The sequence below is a fragment of the Cherax quadricarinatus genome, chromosome 99, assembly GCF_038502225.1.
Source record: "Cherax quadricarinatus isolate ZL_2023a chromosome 99, ASM3850222v1, whole genome shotgun sequence".
NCBI classification, from domain to species: Eukaryota; Metazoa; Arthropoda; class Malacostraca; order Decapoda; family Parastacidae; genus Cherax; species Cherax quadricarinatus.
Window position 1 is genome coordinate 2732443 of NC_091390.1, and position 19877 is coordinate 2752319.

At 44.4% G+C, this 19877-nt stretch overlaps 2 protein-coding genes across 2 annotated transcripts in view; one reads left to right on the plus strand and one right to left on the minus strand.

Annotated features, from left to right (window-relative positions):
• Positions 1–10083: 10083 nt before the first annotated feature.
• The window catches only part of LOC128704733 (zinc finger protein 350-like), a 313299-nt gene continuing 303505 nt past the window's right edge, over positions 10084–19877 (plus strand). The window contains exon 1 of the mRNA XM_070079495.1: positions 10084–10680. Within this exon, the coding sequence (XP_069935596.1) occupies positions 10206–10680 (475 nt within the window). The 5' untranslated portion in view covers positions 10084–10205. The remainder of the gene's footprint in view (positions 10681–19877) is intronic.
• LOC138851091 (uncharacterized) lies at positions 16870–18759 on the minus strand. The gene is made up of 2 exons (XM_070079526.1): positions 18638–18759; positions 16870–17855 (listed from the first exon to the last, which is right to left on the minus strand). Exon 2 carries the CDS (start codon positions 17509–17511, stop codon positions 17005–17007), a length of 507 nt encoding a protein of 168 aa, XP_069935627.1. The 5' UTR covers positions 17512–17855; positions 18638–18759; the 3' UTR covers positions 16870–17004.

Genomic DNA, 19877 nt, shown 5'->3' on the forward strand with positions numbered 1-19877 from the left:
GGAGTTGTGGCATGCAAAGAGTACGTAACCTTTATTCGGCGCATGTACACACCCTCATTTACAGGCTATCTCCCCCAACCAGTGAACCAGGTGACTGAGGGTTGACGATGGGGCCCCGTCGTTCAACTAGTAACCAGGTTCCAGCCAATAAGAAGACGGTTTTGGCAATCGCAGAGGTTATGTGGGTACCACTCTCCTGTCTGCCCTTGTCATTCCCATTCTAGAGCTGGTTGAAACACGGTCTGCTATCTTGTGGCTTCTATTCTGCCTTGCTTACCGTGGAGTGCACTATACTTATCACTGTACATAGTGTATATAGTGTACATACTGTTCTAAATTGGTGAAGGATAATATAAGTCTAAACTTTTCTGCTGTGTTTATTTTGATCCCTTTACACCCAGGATAACAGGCCATTTGGATTCCTGGGTTGTAATACACCACTACTACCACCACTATCACCACCACTACCACCACTACTACCACCACTACTATCCTCACCACTACCAGGAGTCCATTTGGACTCCTGGGTTGTAATAGGAGTATAATGGGGAGTGGGGAGTATAATGTGGAGTGGGGAGAATAAGCAACGGGATGTGGAGTGGGGTGTATAATGTGAAGTGGGGAGAATAAGCAATGGGATGTGGAGTGGGGTGTATAATGTGAAGTGGGGAGAATAAGCAATGGGATGTGAAGTTGGGTGTATAATGTGAAGTGGGGAGAATAAGCAATGGGATGTGAAGTTGGGTGTATAATGTGAAGTGGGGAGAATAAGCAATGGGATGTGGAGTGGGGTGTATAATGTGAAGTGGGGAGAATAAGCAATGGGATGTGGAGTGGGGTGTATAATGTGAAGTGGGGAGAATAAGCAACGGGATGTGGAGTGGGGTGTATAATGTGAAGTGGGGAGAATAAGCAATGGGATGTGGAGTGGGGTGTATAATGTGAAGTGGGGAGAATAAGCAACGGGATGTGAAGTGGGGTGTATAATGGGGAGTGGGGAGAATAACCAATGGGGAGTATGAGGAATGGGGAGAATATGGAGTTCATATAATATTCAAGGGGAACCGCTAAACCCTAAGGGGTCACAAAGAGCCTGGGGGAATGGGAGTTTGCCAAGTTTTAATTCCAGAAAAGGGAGGAGAGTTCCAGTGCCTTGGATCGAGATCCTCTCACGCGTCTCAAGGCACTTTATAAGGGGAGGGAAATAGCATTCTTGCCTCCATTTTTCCCCAAGCCACCCCATTTTCCCCAGGCCACCCCATTTTTCCCCAAGCCACCCCTTTTTTCCCCAAGCCACCCCTTTTTCCACAAGCAACCCTCTTTTTCCCCAAGCCACCCCTTTTTTCCCAAGCCACCCCCTTTTTCCCCAAGCCACCCCTTTTTCCACAAGCAACCCTCTTTTTCCCCAAGCCACCCCTTTTTTCCCAAGCCACCCCCTTTTTTCCCCAAGCCACCCCTTTTTCCACAAGCCACCTACCTTTTCATCAATTTTCTTCTCCCTTTCAATCTTCTCAATATCACCCTACATGACTGGTGGTGATTCATCACTAGATGACTGGTTGTGATTCATCACTAGATGACTGGTTGTGATTCATCACTAGATGACTGGTTGTGATTCATCACTAGATGACTGGTTGTGATTCATCACTAGATGACTGGTTGTGATTCATCACTAGATGACTGGTTGTGATTCATCACTAGATGACTGGTTGTGATTCATCACTAGATGACTGGTTGTGATTCATCACTAGATGACTGGTTGTGATTCATCACTACATGACTGGTGGTGATTCATCACTAGATGACTGGTTGTGATTCATCACTAGATGACTGGTTGTGATTCATCACTAGATGACTGGTTGTGATTCATCACTAGATGACTGGTTGTGATTCATCACTAGATGACTGGTTGTGATTCATCACTAGATGACTGGTTGTGATTCATCACTAGATGACTGGTTGTGATTCATCACTAGATGACTGGTTGTGATTCATCACTAGATGACTGGTGGTGATTCATCACCCTAGATGACTGGTTGTGATTCATCACTAGATGACTGGTTGTGATTCATCACTAGATGACTGGTTGTGATTCATCACTAGATGACTGGTTGTGATTCATCACTAGATGACTGGTGGTGATTCATCACTAGATGACTGGTGGTGATTCATCACCCTAGATGACTGGTTGTGATTCATCACTAGATGACTGGTTGTGATTCATCACTAGATGACTGGTTGTGATTCATCACTAGATGACTGGTGGTGATTCATCACTAGATGACTGGTTGTGATTCATCACTAGATGACTGGTGGTGATTCATCACTAGATGACTGGTTGTGATTCATCACTAGATGACTCGTTGTGATTCATCACTAGATGACTGGTTGTGATTCATCACTAGATGACTGGTGGTGATTCATCACCCTAGATGACTGGTTGTGATTCATCACTAGATGACTGGTTGTGATTCATCACTAGATGACTGGTTGTGATTCATCACTAGATGACTGGTGGTGATTCATCACTAGATGACTGGTTGTGATTCATCACTAGATGACTGGTGGTGATTCATCACTAGATGACTGGTTGTGATTCATCACTAGATGACTGGTGGTGATTCATCACTAGATGACTGGTTGTGATTCATCACTAGATGACTGGTGGTGATTCATCACTAGATGACTGGTTGTGATTCATCACTAGATGACTGGTTGTGATTCATCACTAGATGACTGGTTGTGATTCATCACTAGATGACTGGTTGTGATTCATCACTAGATGACTGGTTGTGATTCATCACTACATGACTGGTTGTGATTCATCACTAGATGACTGGTTGTGATTCATCACTAGATGACTGGTTGTGATTCATCACTACATGACTGGTTGTGATTCATCACTAGATGACTGGTTGTGATTCATCACTAGATGACTGGTTGTGATTCATCACTAGATGACTGGTTGTGATTCATCACTAGATGACTGGTTGTGATTCATCACTAGATGACTGGTTGTGATTCATCACTAGATGACTGGTGGTGATTCATCACCCTAGATGACTGGTGGTGATTCATCACCCTAGATGACTGGTTGTGATTCATCACTAGATGACTGGTTGTGATTCATCACTAGATGACTGGTTGTGATTCATCACTAGATGACTGGTTGTGATTCATCACTAGATGACTGGTGGTGATTCATCACCCTAGATGACTGGTGGTGATTCATCACCCTAGATGACTGGTTGTGATTCATCACTAGATGACTGGTTGTGATTCATCACTAGATGACTGGTTGTGATTCATCACTAGATGACTGGTTGTGATTCATCACTAGATGACTGGTGGTGATTCATCACTAGATGACTGGTGGTGATTCATCATTAGATGACTGGTTGTGATTCATCACTAGATGACTGGTTGTGATTCATCACTAGATGACTGGTGGTGATTCATCACTAGATGACTGGTTGTGATTCATCACTACATGACTGGTTGTGATTCATCACTAGATGACTGGTTGTGATTCATCACTTCATGACTGGTTGTGATTCATCACTAGATGACTGGTTGTGATTCATCACTACATGACTGGTTGTGATTCATCACTAGATGACTGGTTGTGATTCATCACTAGATGACTGGTTGTGATTCATCACTAGATGACTGGTTGTGATTCATCACTAGATGACTGGTTGTGATTCATCACTAGATGACTGGTTGTGATTCATCACTACATGACTGGTTGTGATTCATCACTAGATGACTGGTTGTGATTCATCACTAGATGACTGGTTGTGATTCATCACTAGATGACTGGTTGTGATTCATCACTAGATGACTGGTTGTGATTCATCACTAGATGACTGGTTGTGATTCATCACTACATGACTGGTTGTGATTCATCACTAGATGACTGGTTGTGATTCATCACTAGATGACTGGTTGTGATTCATCACTAAATGACTGGAGGTGATTCATCACCCTAGATGACTGGTTGTGATTCATCACTAGATGACTGGTTGTGATTCATCACTAGATGACTGGTTGTGATTCATCACTAGATGACTGGTTGTGATTCATCACTAGATGACTGGTGGTGATTCATCACCCTAGATGACTGGTGGTGATTCATCACCCTAGATGACTGGTTGTGATTCATCACTAGATGACTGGTTGTGATTCATCACTAGATGACTGGTTGTGATTCATCACTAGATGACTGGTTGTGATTCATCACTAGATGACTGGTGATTCATCACCCTAGATGACTGGTGGTGATTCATCACCCTAGATGACTGGTTGTGATTCATCACTAGATGACTGGTTGTGATTCATCACTAGATGACTGGTTGTGATTCATCACTAGATGACTGGTGGTGATTCATCACTAGATGACTGGTGGTGATTCATCATTAGATGACTGGTTGTGATTCATCACTAGATGACTGGTTGTGATTCATCACTAGATGACTGGTGGTGATTCATCACTAGATGACTGGTTGTGATTCATCACTAGATGACTGGTTGTGATTCATCACTAGATGACTGGTTGTGATTCATCACTAGATGACTGGTTGTGATTCATCACTAGATGACTGGTGGTGATTCATCACTAGATGACTGGTGGTGATTCATCACTAGATGACTGGTGGTGATTCATCACCAGATGACTGGTGGTGATTCATCACTAGATGACTGGTGGTGATTCATCACTAGATGACTGGTGGTGATTCATCACTAGATGACTGGTGGTGATTCATCACCCTAGATGACTGGTGGTGATTCATCACCCTAGATGACTGGTGGTGATTCATCACTAGATGACTGGTGGTGATTCATCACCCTAGATGACTGGTGGTGATTCATCACTAGATGACTGGTGGTGATTCATCACCCTAGATGACTGGTGGTGATTCATCACCCTAGATGACTGGTGGTGATTCATCACTAGATGACTGGTGGTGATTCATCACCCTAGATGACTGGTGGTGATTCATCACTAGATGACTGGTGGTGATTCATCACCCTAGATGACTGGTGGTGATTCATCACTAGATGACTGGTGGTGATTCATCACCCTAGATGACTGGTGGTGATTCATCACTAGATGACTGGTGGTGATTCATCACCCTAGATGACTGGTGGTGATTCATCACTAGATGACTGGTGGTGATTCATCACCCTAGATGATGATTCATCACTAGATGACTGGTGGTGATTCATCACCCTACATGACTGGTGGTGATTCATCACTAGATGACTGGTGGTGATTCATCACCCTAGATGACTGGTGGTGATTCATCACTAGATGACTGGTGGTGATTCATCACCCTAGATGACTGGTGGTGATTCATCACCCTAGATGACTGGTGGTGATTCATCACTAGATGACTGGTGGTGATTCATCACCCTAGATGACTGGTGGTGATTCATCACTAGATGACTGGTGGTGATTCATCACTAGATGACTGGTGGTGATTCATCACTAGATGACTGGTGGTGATTCATCACTAGATGACTGGTGGTGATTCATCACTAGATGACTTGTGGTGATTCATCACCCTAGATGACTGGTGGTGATTCATCACCCTAGATGACTGGTGGTGATTCATTCATCACTAGATGACTGGTGGTGATTCATCACTAGATGACTTGTGGTGATTCATCACCCTAGATGACTGGTGGTGATCCATCACCCTAGATGACTGGTGGTGATTCATCACTAGATGACTGGTGGTGATTCATCACCCTAGATGACTGGTGGTGATTCATCACCCTAGATGACTGGTGGTGATTCATCACCCTAGATGACTGGTGGTGATTCATCACCCTAGATGACTTGTGGTGATTCATCACCCTAGATGACTGGTGGTGATTCATCACCCTAGATGACTGGTGGTGATTCATCACCCTAGATGACTGGTGGTGATTCATCACCCTAGATGACTGGTAGTGATTCATCACCCTAGATGACTGGTGGTGATTCATTACCCTACATGACTGATGGTGATTCATCACTAGATGACTGGTGGTGATTCATCACCCTAGATGACTTGTGGTGATTCATCACCCTACATGACTGATGGTGATTCATCACCTTAGATGACTGGTGGTGATTCATCACCCTAGATGACTGGTGGTGATTCATCACCCTAGATGACTGGTAGTGATTCATCACCCTAGATGACTGGTGGTGATTCATCACCCTACATGACTGGTGATTCATCACTCTACATGACTGGTGGTGATTCATCACTAGATGACTGGTGGTGATTCATCACTAGATGACTGGTGGTGATTCATCACTAGATGACTGTTGGTGATTCATCACTAGATGACTGGTGGTGATTCATCACTAGATGACTGGTGGTGATTCATCACTAGATGACTGGTGGTGACTCATCACTAGATGACTGGTGGTGATTCATCATTAGATGACTGGTGGTGATTCATCACTAGATGACTGGTGGTGATTCATCACCCTTGATGACTGGTGGTGATTCATCACCCTTGATGACTGGTGGTGATTCATCACCCTTGATGACAGGTGGTGATTCATCACCCTACATGACTGGTGGTGATTCATCACCCTACATGACTGGTGGTGATTCATCACCCTACATGACTGGCGGTGATTCATCACTAGATGACTGGGTGGTGATTCATCACTAGATGACTGGTGGTGATTCATCACTAGATGGCTGGTGGCGATTCATCACTAGATGGCTGTTGGCGATTCATCACTAGATGGCTGGTGGCGATTCATCACTAGATGACTGGTGGCGATTCATCACTAGATGGCTGGTGGCGATTCATCACTAGATGGCTGGTGGCGATTCATCACTAGATGACTGGTAGTGATTCATCACCATAGATGACTGGTAGTGATTCATCACCATAGATGACTGGTGGCGATTCATCACCCTAGATAACTGGTAGTGATTCATCACACTTGATGACTAATGGTGATTCATCACCGTAGATGACTTGTAGTGATTCATCACCGTAGATGACTGGCAGTAATTCATCACCCTTGATGACTGGTAGTGATTCATCACCCTAGATGACTGGTAGTGATTCATCACCCTAGATGACTGGTAGTGATTCATCACTAGATGACTGGTAGTGATCCATCACACTAGATAACTGGTAGTGATTCATCACCCTAGATAACTGGTAGTGATTCATCACCCTAGATAACTGGTAGTGATTCATCACCGTAGATGACTGGTAGTGATTCATCACCCTAGATGACTGGTAGTGATTCATCACCCTAGATGACTGGCAGTGATTCATTACCCTAGATGACTGGTAGTGATTCATCACCCTAGATGACTTGTAGTGATTCATCACCGTAGATGACTGGCAGTAATTCATCACCCTTGATGACTGGTAGTGATTCATCACCCTAGATGACTGGTAGTGATTCATCACCCTTGATGACTGGTAGTGATTCATCACCCTTGATGACTGGTAGTGATTCATCACCCTAGATGACTGGCAGTAATTCATCACCCTAGATGACTGACAGTGATTCATCACCCTAGATGACTGGCAGTAATTCATCACCCTAGATGACTGGCAGTAATTCATCACCCTAGATGACTGGCAGTGATTCATCACCCTAGATGACTGGCAGTGATTCATCACCCTAGATGACTGGCAGTGATTCATCACCCTAGATGACTGGCAGTAATTCATCACCCTAGATGACTGGTAGTGATTCATCACCCTTGATGACTGGTAGTGATTCATCACCCTTGATGACTGGTAGTGATTCATCACCCTAGATGACTGGCAGTAATTCATCACCCTAGATGACTGACAGTGATTCATCACCCTAGATGACTGGCAGTGATTCATCACCCTAGATGACTGGCAGTGATTCATCACCCTAGATGACTGGCAGTGATTCATCACCCTAGATGACTGGTAGTGATTCATCACCCTAGATGACTGGTAGTGATTCATCACCCTAGATGACTGGCAGTAATTCATCACCCTAGATGACTGGCAGTAATTCATCACCCTAGATGACTGGCAGTAATTCATCACCCTAGATGACTGGCAGTAATTCATCACCCTAAATGACTGGCAGTAATTCATCACCCTATATGACTGGCAGTAATTCATCACCCTAGATGACTGGCAGTAATTCATCACCCTAGATGACTGGCAGTAATTCATCACCCTAGATGACTGGCAGTAATTCATCACCCTAGATGACTGGCAGTAATTCATCACCCTAGATGACTGGCAGTAATTCATCACCCTAGATGACTGGCAGTAATTCATCACCCTAGATGACTGGCAGTAATTCATCACCCTAGATGACTGGCAGTAATTCATCACCCTAGATGACCGGCAGTAATTCATCACCCTAGATGACTGGCAGTAATTCATCACCCTAGATGACTGGCAGTAATTCATCACCCTAGATGACTGGCAGTAATTCATCACCCTAGATGACTGACAGTGATTCATCACCCTAGATGACTGACAGTAATTCATCACCCTAGATGATTGGCAGTAATTCATCACCCTAGATGACTGGCAGTAATTCATCACCCTAGATGACTGGCAGTAATTCATCACCCTAGATGACTGGCAGTAATTCATCACCCTAGATGACTGACAGTAATTCATCACCCTAGATGACTGACAGTAATTCATCACCCTAGATGACTGGCAGTAATTCATCACCCTGGATGACTGGCAGTAATTCATCACCCTAGATGACTGGCAGTAATTCATCACCCTGGATGACTGGCAGTAATTCATCACCCTAGATGACCGGCAGTAATTCATCACCCTAGATGACTGGCAGTAATTCATCACCCTAGATTTATGATAAAAGGTATAATTTTTCAGAGGTAAGCGCTAAACGCGTATGAATTATACATGATTCCTAACATAATAATAATAATTTTATTAATTAATAATTATAATTGACACAGGTGAGATTTCTCATCTCTATACGGAGAATAATTTACGTTATTTCGCTTAATAATTAAAAAATAATTTTTAAATCCAATAATATACTTTGTATGCTTAATTAGCGAACGGTGGTTCGAGCCGCCACTTCTCCTTGTGCTAAATAACCCGTGTGTGTTTAGAGCTCTAGGTATGTGATGCCTCGCTTATACTTTGCTCTTACCTCTGACACCCTGCGGCCTCCCGCACCCTCCTTCCCCCTGGCGGGTGAAAATGGTGTCGCAGTTGTACCCGCGGCATGCATTTGTCAGCCGCAGGTTGAGGCCGCATAACCCGCGGTGCGGCAGCGTGCGGCGGTAGAGGTGGACGGTCGTAGGTCACTGCGGGACTGCGGACATGCAACGGGTGGGCCGGAGAAAGCCACAAGTAGGCACTGTTGCTTTCACTGCGGCATCCCCTGGGTTGCAAGAGCCGCGTTGCAGCCACTAGCCGCACCTGTACCGCACCTCCTCCACCTACCTCACCACTGGAGGTCGTGTTTAATATGCGCAACAGTCATGTGGAGGAGAAGGAATAAACAGAAAGCGATAAAACGGGAGGGAAGTTAGCAGGAAGGGATAGGAACAGGGGAGGGTGCGGCAGGTGGCCATTCAACAGTATCACGGGTGCGGACACGCACCTACACAAGCCACCTACACCTTAAATAAACACCTTTTTAAGTCCCCTACCCGGTCACCTATCGCCCCTACACTCCCTCACAACACACCCATACATACACATATATCCCAGGGACATCCTTAAGTATTAAGGTGGTTAAGTAATGATGTTATAAGTAAATAAGTAAGGAAAGTGTATAGTGGCAGTAAGCAAGCTCCGCCCATACACATGTAGCGCATGTCTGACTCCTCCCATTAGCTGCAATATGTATTTTGTTTAATAATCTAACGCTACAATTATGATAGATCTTTAGAGTTGCATGTGCCAGGGAGAGTAATGTATGGTAAGGGGATATGGAAGAGTGTAAGCAAGGTGTGAGTTAGTCAGGGTAGTGGTGGAGAGTTTGCTGGTGGCGGCTGCTGGAGCTTCCAGGGAAGGTATAAAAGGGTGAGGTCTGGAAGGCGGAGTTTTACTGTGTGTGTTGCGGGGAGCTGGGCCGCCCGTGTGTGTCTGTGTGTGTGTGTGTGTGTTGTCGTTTGTGTCGCCCTGTGCCCCTGGATGTTGTGCTAGCGGTCGGCCGGCTATGTGACCCCTGCGGGTTTATCACCATGCCTAGGTGCTTCATGGCTAAAAAGGCCGGGGGTCGCCACTCCCCGTACCCATCGCCCCTACGAGAACGTTCACCGCCACCCTTGGACTCCCGCATCGTCTGGAGTCCACGGTCGCCCACGGCGGGAGAAACTGCGCCCTTATCACCACCACCCTCACACACCGCCCACCACCACCACCACCACCCCCTTAATTTGCACGTTCCAGCGCCCCCTCCTTCTCATTATTATCCCCCTTCACCTCTTGACCTGGGCAGACCGGGGCCGGACACAGCATACCACATGTACCCCATTGAAGATGACCCTCACTACCACCACCTGCACCACCTGCCCCGGCCCAAGCTGGAAATGGGGGACGAGGAACGGGTGGTAGAAGTGCATATACCGGAGGTTGCCAGACCTGACCCCCAACGACCTCCCCATCACCACCATCACCACTACTACCAGAACCACCCTGTAACTCTCATCTACAACGGTAAGTCGTAGTCTACATCCTTACGTGCAAGCAACAGTTAGAACACTAGTAGAGGAAGTAACACAGAAACCACGTGACGGAAGCCGTATGGGTTTCCCCACGTACTGTCAGTGAAGCTTCGATTCCCTATAGAAAACCGCCAACCAGAAGGAACCTGCAAAACTCTGGAATTTTAATTCTGGAATAGTTTCGTCAGCCAGTGGCCTCAAGTCCACTAAATAAGCCACTGGCTGGCGAAACGTTTCCAGAAGAAAGATACCCAAATGATGTTAGGTAAGACTATGGTGCTGTTCGCACCTACTCCTAGGTTGAGGGACTGATTACCTCATCTTCTGTACATAGTTCTACTGTCTTCAAGTTATGTCCTGGAATTTGTATTGATAAAGCCACTGGATGGCGAAACGTCTACAATAAAGATACCCAGATGTTGCACATGTGTCTTAATCTCACATATGCAACAGTTAGGCAACTTTATTCCGAAACGTTTCGCCTACACAGTAGGCTTCTTCAGCCGAATACAGAAAGTAGGCAGGAACAGTAGAGATGTGAAGACGATGTAATCAGTCTTCACAGTCTTCCTGCCTACTTTCTGTATTCGACTGAAGAAGCCTACTGTGTAGGCGAAACGCTTCGGAATAAAGTTGCCTAACTGTTGCATATGTGTCTTACCTAACAACCTGTCGGTATTGTATACCCAAATGATGATAAATTAGACACATGTGCAACTCTTGGGTATCTTCATTGAGGAAACGTTTCGCCACACAGTGGCTTCATCAGTCCATACAAAGGAGAATCTTGAAGAACAGGAGGAGAATGAGGTAATCAGTCCCTCAACCTTGAGTCGATGTGGTCAGTCCATCAATCTTGAATAGAATGGTACATGTCTCACGAATGAGGTGCCTCATGGATAAGGAAAGATATAACGAGGTCTCAATAAGCCGCGTTGCTTACTGTGAAACCTCGTAACCCGACCTAAGAAATAGTCCCTCGAAAAACCGCACAAATTGGATTCGAGAACCAAAAGTGAAACCCTGCAGCTGCTTAGACAAAAAATATACCTGGTATAGTGTATGTTGACGCGATGTATATCCTCGGTACAGAAGAACATGTGTACACACACACATCTCTAACCTAACGAACCATACCACGGGTGGGGATAGAACTCGCGATCAGAGAGTCTCAGAACTGAACATTAAAATGGTATAAAATACCGACAGGTTGTTAGGTAAGACACATATGCAACAGTTAGGTATCTTTATTATGAAACGTTTCGCCTACACAGTAAGCTTCTTCAGTCAAGTACTTGACTGAAGAAGCCTACTGTGTAGGCGAAACGTTTCATAATAAAGATACCTAACTGTTGCATATGTGTCTTACCTAACAGTCTCAGAACTCCAAATGGTCGCGGGTTCTAACCCCGCCCGTGACATTACGATTTCGTAAATCTTTAACCTCTCTATGCCGCACTGCTCCACATTTTCCTGTAAGTATATAAATACAGAAATGTGTATCCCACAATGTATATTCTCGAGGATGTGTATTTCACTGCATATCCACCTAGAAGTATATTGGTGTATACACTCCGAGAGGTGTATATCTCAGTGTATATAAACCGAAAAGTGAGTATAACTTCATATACCCCGAGATGTGCATCTCAATGTTTATACACAGCAAGGTATATCATTATATATACACTGGTATGTATATCTTAAAGAATACTATACCAGTTTACTAGCACCCAGGATGTGACCCACACCAGTCCACTAACACCCAGGATGTGACCCACACCAGTTCACTAACACCCAGGATGTGACCCACACCAGTCCACTAACACCCAGGATGTGACCCACACCAGTCCACTAACACCCAGGATGTGACCCACACCAGTTCACTAACACCCAGGATGTGACCCACACCAGTCCACTAACACCCAGAATACGACCCACACCAGTCCACTAACACCCAGGATGTGACCCACACCAGTCCACTAACACCCAGAATACGACCCACACCAGTCCACTAACACCCAGGATGTGACCCACACCAGTCCACTAACACCTATGATGTGACCCACACCAGTCTACTAACACCCATGATGTGACCCACACCAGTCCACTAACACCCAGGGTGTGACCCACACCAGTCCACTAACACCCAAGATGTGACCCACACCAGTCCACTAACACCCAGGATACGACCCACACCAGTCCACTAACACCCAGGATACGACCCACACCAGTCCACTAACACCCAGGATGCGACCCACACCAGTCCACTAACACCCCAGGATGTGACCCACACCAGTCCACTAACACCCAGGATGTGACCCACACCAGTCCACTAACACCCAGGATACGATCCACACCAGTCCACTAACACCCAGGATGTGACCCACACCAGTCCACTAACACCCAGGATACGACCCACACCAGTCCACTAACACCCAGAATACGACCCACACCAGTCCACTAACACCCAGGATACGATCCACACCAGTCCACTAACACCCAGGATACGACCCACACCAGTCCACTAACACCCAGGATGCGACCCACACCAGCCCACTAACACCCAGGATGTGACCCACACCAGTCCACTAACACCCAGGATGTGACCCACACCAGTCCACTAACACCCAGGATGTGACCCACACCAGTCCACTAACACCCAGGATACGATCCACACCAGTCCACTAACACCCAAGATGTGACCCACACCAGTCCACTAACACCCAGAATACGACCCACACCAGTCCACGAACACCCAGGTACCTACTTTATACAGATGGGTGAACAGGGACAGCAGGTGTCTTATGGAAACACGTCCCTAATTTCCGGAGCGATAGTACTGTTGTTAGAGAACGGGAGTAATGACCCACTAGACTGTCTTAGTATCCTTGCCCAATATATTATCTTCAATTTAGCGACGGCGACAAGTTGCTGATCGCGGCTGCTTCTGATGTACAAAGACCAAGGTCAGGTTTCTAATGTCCTACACGTGTACAGTGTACATCACTGTACACCCATAGTCTGGAACTGTAATTCTCCAGGCTGAGGGACTGACAACCTCAAATTCTACGACTTCAAGGGTGATGGACTGATTACATCGTCTTCTCTACTGTTCCTGCCTACTTTCTGTATTCGACTGAAGAAGCCTACTGTGTAGGCGAAACGTTTCGAAATAAAGTTGCCTAACTGTTGCCTATGTGTCTTGATAAATTAGACACATGTGCAACTCTTGGGTATCTTTATTGAGGAAACGTTTCGCCACACAGTGGCTTCATCAGTCCATACAAAGGAGAATCTTGAAGAACAGGAGGAGAATGAGGTAATCAGTCCCTCAACCTTGAGTCGATGTGGTCAGTCCATAAATCTTGAATCTGTGTGGCGAAACATTTCCTCAATAAATATACCCAAGAGTTGCACATGTGTCTAATTTAACAACGTGTCGGTTGTTTGAACCATTCATCCACATGATAAGTCTGGCTTATGGAAAAAGTGATATTTATCGCCAGTAAAGCTGGAACCACTAGCTGACTCCAGCGACCTGTTCCGAATACTTGGGGAATAAAAAAAACTGTATGAAATGGTCACAAGTTGAGAAAGCAGAGTAAATTGAAATGTTTTTCAACTTGCAAAGATTCGGGAAGTTGGAAGAAGTTCAAATCAAGAGTTGACGTCAATGATGTATGTTTTTGTGGCAGTGCAATGTTGATAGCGTGTTTGCAACACTGGCCCATGGATGGTTTTATGAACATCAAATGGTATACAATACCGACAGGTTGTTAGGTAAGACACATATGCAACAGTTAGGTATTTTTATTCTGAAACGTATCGCCTACACAGTAGGCTTCTTCAGACGGGTACAGAAAGTAGGCAGGAGCAGTAGGGATGTGAAGATGTAATCAGTCCATCACTCTTGAAGTCGTAGATTTGAGGTTATCAGTCCCTCAGCCTGGAGAAGAGTTCCGTTCCATAGTTTGGAACAATGTGGAGTGTGGAGACTTATATACTGCCGGAAGGAGAGGTGTAGAATGTAGTCACATTCGCGTCCCTCTACTACCACTCTACACCTCTCCTTCCGGCAGTATATAAGTCTCCACACTTGACCATCACATTGTTCCAGACTATGGAACAGAACTCTTCTCCAGGCTGAGGGACTGATAACCTCAAATCTACGACTTCAAGAGTGATGGACTGATTACATCTTCACATCTCTACTGCTCCTGCCTACTTTCTGTACCCGTCTGAAGAAGCCCACTGTGTAGGCGATACGATTCGGAATAAAGTTGCCTAACTGTTGCATATGTGTCTTACCTAACAATGGTTTCTTACAGCCACGAACCTCGTTGCTATCTCAAAGTCCTTCGTGTGGGTCGTAACCTGGGTCGTAACTCAAGAACTTACTGAGGGTTGAACCTTGATCTTTAGAAAGGTTAGTGAAGGCCTGAACTCCATTCCTACCCAAAAAAAAATTAGAGGAAACACGAATCTGAATTTACTCTTAAAAGAGAGTGTAGTGCTGCCCAGACCTCCATTGTACCCAGGTCAGACAACTGTCTTTATCCTCTGTTTGATGGAAATAAATGGTATAAAATACCGACACAATGGCAATATAAACACAAATGCAGTATAATGTGATCCTTTATTGACTACGTTTCGCCCACACAGTGGGCTTTTTCAAGTCACAAACAGAACTGTTTGTGACTTGAAAAAGCCCACTGTGTGGGCGAAACGTAGTCAATAAAGGATCACATTATACTGCATTTGTGTTTATATTCCCTTCATCCTCTGTTTATAATAATGTTGGTAGAATTACCGACAATATGTAAAGTAAAAGGACATAAGTGCAACTAATGTGACATTTATTGTGGCAACGTTTCGCTCTCCAGGAGCTTTATCAAGGCTTGATAAAGCTCCTGGAGAGTGAAACGTTGCCACAATAAATGTCACATTAGTTGCACTTGTGTCCTTTTAATTTACATCCTCTATTTACCTCCATTCACCAAGAAAATGTGTAGTAAGAACATAAAAATGGAAGAACACTGCAGAAGGCCTACTGCCCCATACAAGGCAGGTTCTTATCAAAATGACCTCTACCCAAAGCTACCCAAGAATTTACTCCCGTACCCAATGACACAAATCAAACCCAGCCCCTCCCACTCACATATTTCTTCAATCTCTTTTTAAAGCTACCCAGGATCCTAGCCTCGATCACCCTACTCGGAAGATTGTTCCACGCATCCACAACTCTGTTCGAAAACCAGTACTGACCTGTGTCAGTTCGAAATCTAAATTTACCTTAAATCCATTATTTCTGGTTCTTATATACAAAATACCCTGTTATGTCTTATATTAAGAACAATACGAGTTACAAAACGTACCTTACTTAAGGCCTATTATAGCCTTCAGAATGAAAAGTTTGAGTCGACCTAAAAGACAAAGTCAAAATTTCGTGTTTTGTCTTTTCTATGCCTCTTTTTCCCCCAGTTTTCACCATCTATGCCATAAATATAGTCTATTCTGGGCTATAAAGACAATGTTAAATTATTATAATTAAAAAGAAGCGCTAAACCATAAGGGCTATACAGCATGATAATGTTAAAGGTGTCAATATTTCTATTTAATATTCTTAAAATTTTATTATCGTTGCAAAGTGCTTGTGAGAGTATTTATATATAAATATTTTTGAACGTTCAGATGCAATATGAACCTTGAACAAATTAAATTATTAGTTTATTAAGTAGACAAAACCCAATTGGGTGCTTCTGTAGAGATTGGGTACGGGAGTAAATTTTTGGTTAGCTTTGGGTAGGGGTCATTTTGGTATAAACCTTGGTAATAAATACCGACAAGTTGGTTAAGAAAGACACGTAAGCAAACACTATAACATATTTATTAGAAAACGTTTCGGTCCTGGAACCTTGATCACTTCTAACATACAGAGGTAGAAAGACATTATGGTTTAGAAAGACACGTAAGCAAACACTATAACATATTTATTAGAAAACGTTTCGGTCCTGGGACCTTGATCAAGGTGAATCAAGAAGTGATCAAGGTCCCAGGACCGAAACGTTTTCTAATAAATATGTTATAGTGTTTGCTTACGTGTCTTTCTAAACCAACTTGTCGGTATTTATTACCAAGGTTTATACCAGAAAGACATTATATATATAGGCGGAGAGTGAGATGTGACGCACGTGACCTGAGGAATGTCATAAGAACATAAGAATGGAGGAACACTGCAGAAGGCCTACTGGCCCATGCGAGGCAGGTCCTTATCAAAACAACCTCTACCTATGATGAGGACGGGTAGACGATGAAATCATGTGACTCCTGTGTTGTTGGGTTGGTGCTGCTTAAGTATCATGTATGCCAATGTTTTTGAAATTTTGTAGTTTCCAGTGTTGCGTTCTATAGTGTCGGTGACGGCGATTAGTGAGGCTTCTAGGCACCGTCGGCGTCTGAGGTCTGGTTCGGTGAGAACGAGTTGTGCCTCGTTCCAGTTCATCAAATGCCCCGTGGAGTCTCTGTGGATGACACAGGCGTACCTTACATCGTCTCTGTTAGAGGCATTTCGATGCTCATTCAGGCGGACTGCAAGATCTCTGCCTGTCTCGCCTACATATTTCTTGGGACAGAACCCACAAGGGATCGTGTAGACGCCTGCTGTAGAAGTTAGAGGTGTGGGGCTGCGTTTAGTAGTGAGGTCTTTGATAGAGGATGTGTTTATGGTGGAAACGTTGATGTTACTCATAGCAAGTGCCCGGCGAGTATTCGTGGCAACATCGCCACATGGGAGCACTATGAACTGTTTAGGGGGCTGTTCCATTGGCGGTTTGTTGAGGATAGCTTGTGCCTTGAGTCTGCAATCTCGGATGAAGAAAGATGGGAACTGAAGACGTGTAAAGGCTTGTGTTATGTAAGTGCATTCTTCTTCTAGAAAACAAGGGCTGGAGATGCGAAGAGCTCTCAAGAAGAAGCCAATGAGGACTCCTCTCTTAGTGCGGGTGTCTTGGTGTGAATAAAAGTGTATAAGATCGTCCTTGTTGGTAGGTTTTCTATACACTTTGAAGAGAAGTTTGTCACTGTCGGGAGATCTACACAGTAGAACGTCGAGGAAAGGAAGTTTGCCATCATTTTCGAGTTCAAGTGTAAACTTTATTGATGGTTCAACTGCATTGATCTTGAACATTAAAATGGTATAAAATACCGACAGGTTGTTAGGTAAGACACATATGCAACAGTTAGGTATCTTTATTTCGAAACGTTTCGCCTACACAGTAGGCTTCTTCAGTCGAATACAGAAAGTAGGCAGGAGCAGTAGGCAGGAGTCCCTCGGCCCTCCAGGCCGAGGGACTGACAACCTCAAATTCTACGACTTTAAGGGTGATGGACTGATTACATCGTCTTCACATCTCTACTGCTCCTGCCTACTTTCTGTATTCGACTGAAGAAGCCTACTGTGTAGGCAAAACGTTTCGGAATAAAGATGTCTAACTGTTGCATATGTGTCTTACCTAACAACCTGTCGGTATTGTATACCATTTTGATGTTCATCTTGTCAGACACTGCAACACGTGGCATCTTGGTACAGAAAACACCTTGGACAAGCTTTTCAAGTGAGAAGGGTTGGATCTGAGAGGGACATGACCTCTCAGTTGCCTCTCACTACTACTACTACTACTACTACTACTACCCTGCACCTCTCCTTCCGACAGTATTTAAGTCTCCGCACTGTCGCTTGATCTTCAGATAGTTCCTGACTATGGAACTGAACTTCTCCAGGCCGAGGGACTGACAACCTCAAATTCTACGACTTTAAGGGTGATGGACTGATTACATCGTCTTCACATCTCTACTGCTCCTGCCTACTTTCTGTATTCGACTGAAGAAGCCTACTGTGTAGGCGAAACGTTTCGGAATAAAGATGTCTAACTGTTGCATATGTGTCTTACCTGCATTGATCTTGTTGAGAAGGACCTGGATATTGAGACGTCTCGGATAGAAAACCAATATATCATCAACGTATCTTAGCCAGGTAACGGTGTTGGGAATGAGGGTGCTGAATTTCTCTGTCTCCAGGGGTCATTTTGATAAGGACGTGGCTTGTATAGGCCAGTAGGCCTTCTGCAGTGTTCCTCTATTCTTATGTTCTTATGTAAATGCGTTTTTAGATATATACGTACTCTGAAGACTTGTACTCTGAGGACTCGTGAGTTCGGAAACTGGCTGACAAATGCTCCAGAAATGTTGGGGAATTTAGTGATAAAGGGAGAATTACCGAGAAAATGAAGATTGAGACACTTATGCAGCATATGGGAATCTGTATTCAGGAAACGTTTCGCCACACAGTGGCTTCATCAGTCCAATACAAAGAGGAAGGCGTAAGGAGAGGAGGAGTATGAGGTAATCAGTCCCTCAGCCTCAATGAACACATATACGCATGTAGGAACGACAACTTAAACAACGCCTGTGTACAACACCGAAATTCCACCAATCATCTTATGAAATTCAGAGACGCCCAATTAGTGATAAAAGAAACTAATTTCCGCACACGCAAGTGCCTTGAATCAGCACTGATCGCTGTTTCGAATACAATTAAACAAAACAACGGCAGCTTCACCATCTCCGAAGTCTTAGCAAGAATCCTCCTGAAAACAGTAAACCCTGCCATCACATAGTCTCTCCTGTTATACTACACAAAGCACAGAGAGTGAACACTGAAACAACCTGCCTCATTCCAGTCTATATTTGTCCAACCTATTTTTATGTTACCCAAGTAATAGCTTTTATATCCTTTTACTCATGTACGAATTAATTGCTCTACCATATTGTATTACTTTTGTCACTACCACTACTACTACTACTACTACTACTACTACCACTAGTGAACATCGAAATGGTACCTCACTAGTATTCACCTCACTCTGAGCCTTTATATACCCTCTGTGTCCATGTATTGTTTGTAATGGCTTGATAAAGCTCCTGGAGAGCGAAACGTTGCCACAATAAATGTCACATTAGTTGCACTTGTGTCCTTTTACTTTACAGCCTGGAGTCGATGTGTTCAGTCCATCAATCTACAAAATTGATGGACTGAACACATCGACTCAAGGTTGAGGGACTGATTACCTCATACTCCTCTCCTTACGCCTTCCCCTTTGTACTGGACTGATGAAGCCACTGTGTGGCGAA

What these genes read in the sequence shown, in the direction of transcription:
- LOC138851091 (XM_070079526.1), bottom strand. Translation starts at nt 17,511, where the DNA reads ATGGAACAGCCCCCTAAACAGTTCATAGTGCTCCCATGTGGCGATGTT.